Source organism: Octopus bimaculoides, chromosome 3 (assembly GCF_001194135.2).
Source record: "Octopus bimaculoides isolate UCB-OBI-ISO-001 chromosome 3, ASM119413v2, whole genome shotgun sequence".
Classification (NCBI taxonomy): Eukaryota; Metazoa; Mollusca; class Cephalopoda; order Octopoda; family Octopodidae; genus Octopus; species Octopus bimaculoides.
The window spans coordinates 149,795,964-149,799,911 of record NC_068983.1 but is presented as its reverse complement, the minus strand read 5'-3'; the positions used below and the strand labels follow the sequence as shown (position 1 = coordinate 149,799,911).

At 35.7% G+C, this 3,948-nt stretch overlaps 1 protein-coding gene across 1 annotated transcript in view; it reads right to left on the bottom strand.

The window, feature by feature from the left end:
• Positions 1 to 3,948, bottom strand: part of LOC106876666 (uncharacterized) — a 143,397-nt gene that overhangs the window by 132,049 nt on the left and 7,400 nt on the right. The window contains exon 2 of the mRNA XM_014925299.2: positions 2,241 to 2,308. Coding sequence (XP_014780785.2) covers positions 2,241 to 2,308 — 68 coding nt within the window. The remainder of the gene's footprint in view (positions 1 to 2,240; positions 2,309 to 3,948) is intronic.

Sequence of the window (3,948 nt, the reverse complement as noted above, 5' to 3'; positions counted from 1 at the left end):
AATAATAATAATAATAATAATAATAATAATAATAATAATAATAATAATAATAATAATAATAATAATAATAATAATAATAATAATAATAATAATAATTTGGTACAAATGTAAAGATAGAACACCAACAAAATTCAGCATTGTTTGGAACTGCAAGAAATCTTCGCAGGGTTTTTGAAGCATAACCAGTAAGCAAATGTCACTTTAGTCTGCTGGCTGTGGACAACTGACACTTTCCATCATACTCAGCAAAATAAGCTGAGAGTTTTCGTTAAATAATAATAATAATAATAATAATAATAATAATAATAATAATAATAATAATAATAATAATAATAATAATAATAATAATAAGAAGAAGAAGAAGAAGAAGAAGAAGAAGAAGAAGAAGAAGAAGAAGAAGAAGAAGAAGAAGAAGAATGCGTTATCATGTACATGTTTTGTCTTGGTATAAATGACAGGCTGTAGCAAATATTTTGCTCAATACCACAGATTTGCTTGTCAGTTGTTTGACCATAACCAGTTGAGCATGCCCCTTGATGGTTGACGATATGTGCATCTCTGAGCACGAGCAGAAGTAGTTGGGGAGCATCATAGCCATGTGCTGAGAGGAATTCTTTGGGATTTCAATAAATCACCTCTGGGAACATGGGTGTTTCGTTCAACATCCTTAAACAACCTTATTCGGGACCTTTTGAGCGGGATGGGCTACTCGACCTGAAGAAAATTCTAACTAGACCCCACCTGCAAGGTCATGCGCTGTTTATCTTGCTGTGAGATCACCATGTCGCGCACATATGGTTGTGATGCATGTGCCTGGTGTACCCTTCTCAGAAGGGGAGTCATGATGGGTATACTGGGCTTCGTATATTTTACCGGTATCACTTTGATGGCATGCACTGCTCTCTCACTCAATAATAATAATAATAATAATAATAATAATAATAATAAGATTAGCAAAATCCTCTGGAATTTCCCAATCCAAACAGATCAGGTGCCAACGCATAACAGTCCGGACCGAGTTGTGGTGGACAAGGTGCACCACATATGCTATATACTTGACATTGCATGCCTCTTTGAGCCACGAATAGTCAAGAAGAAAGGTGAAAAGATAGATATATACAACCCTCTTAAGTTCGAAATAACCCGGATTTAGAAAATGAAGAAGGTGAAGATAGTGTCAATTATTGTTGGGTCCTTGGGAACAGTATCAGAAGGCATCAAGAAGAATATAAAGGAAATTGGAATTGAGTGCCCAGTAGAACTGTTACAAAAGGTTTTCCTCCTTAGCACAGCCAGAATAATCAGGGGAGTTTTAGATAGCTGAAAAGAACGAATAGCATGGTACCGTAGGATGCAGGTAGTAAGCCCGCTACGCATACAAAACTTCAGGAGCTTCAACAAAGCCTGTGGTAAAGAGAAAATAATAATAATAATAATAATAATAATAATAATAATAATAATAATAATATAAAGAGTAAGAAAATAGGTCCTGAAACTTGTTGCTGGGAGATTATGCATGTAAACTGAATAATAGACTAAAAGGTTGTCGAGACGGCAGCAATCAATTTATAGATCATTTGCAAAAAGATCCTTAATAACAGGACTCTTACGTCCTGCATAATTACAATTATATAAATATATAATTATGGCCGTTACTGAAATGTTATATAAGAGTTATTGAAACAGATGTAAGAATGAAGATGTTGAAATATCACAGATATTTCCGTTGCTTTTTCACACACACACAAATGTAGGTATGTAGCTTTCTGTGCTTGCGTTTGTACTCCACCGCTTAACAGCTGGTGTGGGGTTGTTTACATCCTCTTAATGATTCGGTGATAGAGACTGACCAGACCCCACCATGACTACAGTCCAGAAGCCGAAACAATTTTTTATGATTAGGTACAATCATGATTAACTGTAAAACTGAATTGACTCCTCTGTGGAACAAGTAAAAATGTGATTGTGCAAAACTTGATAATGACTTTTGCTGTCAATTTATTCACTGCCTATACTCAGTATTTATTCATACTACGTGTCTGGTATGTATGTATGTATGTATGTATGTATGTATGTATGCATGTATGCATGTATGTGTGTGCATGCAAGTATGAATGTATGCGTTTAAGTAGGTATGTATTTCTGCATGTATGTTTACACCTTTTTTTTTGTTTTTGTAATTTCTTTGAATCTTTCCTTTAAAAAATAGATAAATATATTTACGTATTACGAGTACCAACCTGAATCCGTTGATACGAACACTAACGAAATCGTCCCGCAGTTTACTATTTTTGATGGCCGTCGTTAACTGAAAGGAGAAAACACATAGCATAAAATATTTTTATTTCATCAACATATGACGGATCCCAGACAACAACCAAGCTTTTATCCAATTATAATCTATATTTTCCTGAATTTTTCCATATGAACATTCTTATGATCCTTTTGCTCCGGTTATAAAAAATAACACTGAAGTTCACAAAGGCATAGATGAGCAGTAAGTAAAATAATGATGCCGAGCACATAGTATGAATTATATAAGAAGAGATTTATATTCATTCAAGGGAATATTTAAATATTTGATCCGTAGCTTTTCGAGTCCTAGGACTGTTGAACGTTTGGCATTTCGAATTTTAACTTCAACGTTGTGCTGTGTCCCAGATAGACTCCACACTAAGTTTTTGATGATGTTATCAGTCGGTGTTATGCTGAAGTGTTGTTTATCACTATAATGTATTTGGTTGCCCGAAAGATCGTGCCGATTTTTAAAGGAAAGAAAAAGGTCAATAAATACATTTTTTATCAACCAAATATGAACCATTTTGTTGCACAATGCGTCTCCATCTTTTTTTTAACTTGAAAATAACCTCTTCCCAGAATTGAGGTGGTTTCATGGCAAAGAATTCATCAAGGTATCTTTTTACGTCATCCAAGGAATTGAAATTCTTACCATTAAGACTATTCTGCAGAGACCTGAATAAGTGGAAATCCGAAGGAGTAATATCTGGTGAATATGGAGGATGGGGTAACACATCCCAGCCGAGCTGCAGCAATTTTTGTCTGGTTCCCAAAGAAACGTGCGGTCTTGCATTATCATGTTGGAAAACAACACCCTTCCTATTGGCCAATTCTGGACGTTTCTCTTGAATTGTGTGCAGTATTTCTCAGAATTAATTGTCTGGTTACTTGGGAGAAGCTCATAGTACAGAATTCTTTTCCAATCCCACCAGACACAAAGCAAGACTCTTTTAGAATGAAGACCCGCTTTTGGGGTAGCTAAGAGTGAGTCATGTCGCTTAATCCAGGATCGCTTTCTCTGAACATTTCGGTAGATAATCCATTTCTCATCACCTGTCACAATTTGCTTCATTCCGTTTGTAAAGCGAATCACAGATGGAAATGCGATCCAAAAGGTTCTTCTCACTCAACTCATGGGGTACCCAAACATCGTAGCGATTTGTGTACCCAAGCTTCATGAACGACGGATTTTATAGGTTGAGGCTTTCTGCCAATTCTCGGGTTGTGCAATGTGGGTTATTCTCAATTAATGACTTGATTTGGTCATCATCTATAGTGGATGGTCTATCTGATTGCTCTTTATCAATAAGGCTACAATCTCCAGCTCGGAACCTTGCGAACCACTTCCATACAGTTCTTTCGAATAAAGAAACATCACCGTAAACTGCGCATGTTTCTTTGATCGCTTGTGAGGCATTTTTCTCTTTACGGAAAAAGAAAAGCATCAAGTGCCAAAAATTAACTTTCTTATCTTCCATTTTAAAGGGTTACAAAATTAACAGAAGTTATAGGAACATAAATCTTCCACGAAAAGATAGCTTAAACTGTGCTCTAAATGGAAGTGTAGTCAAATCCTATTTTATGGACTCAACCATGTTCTAAAATAAGTCGAAAGGTAAGCTACTATAAATCGGCACGAACTTTCCGGAC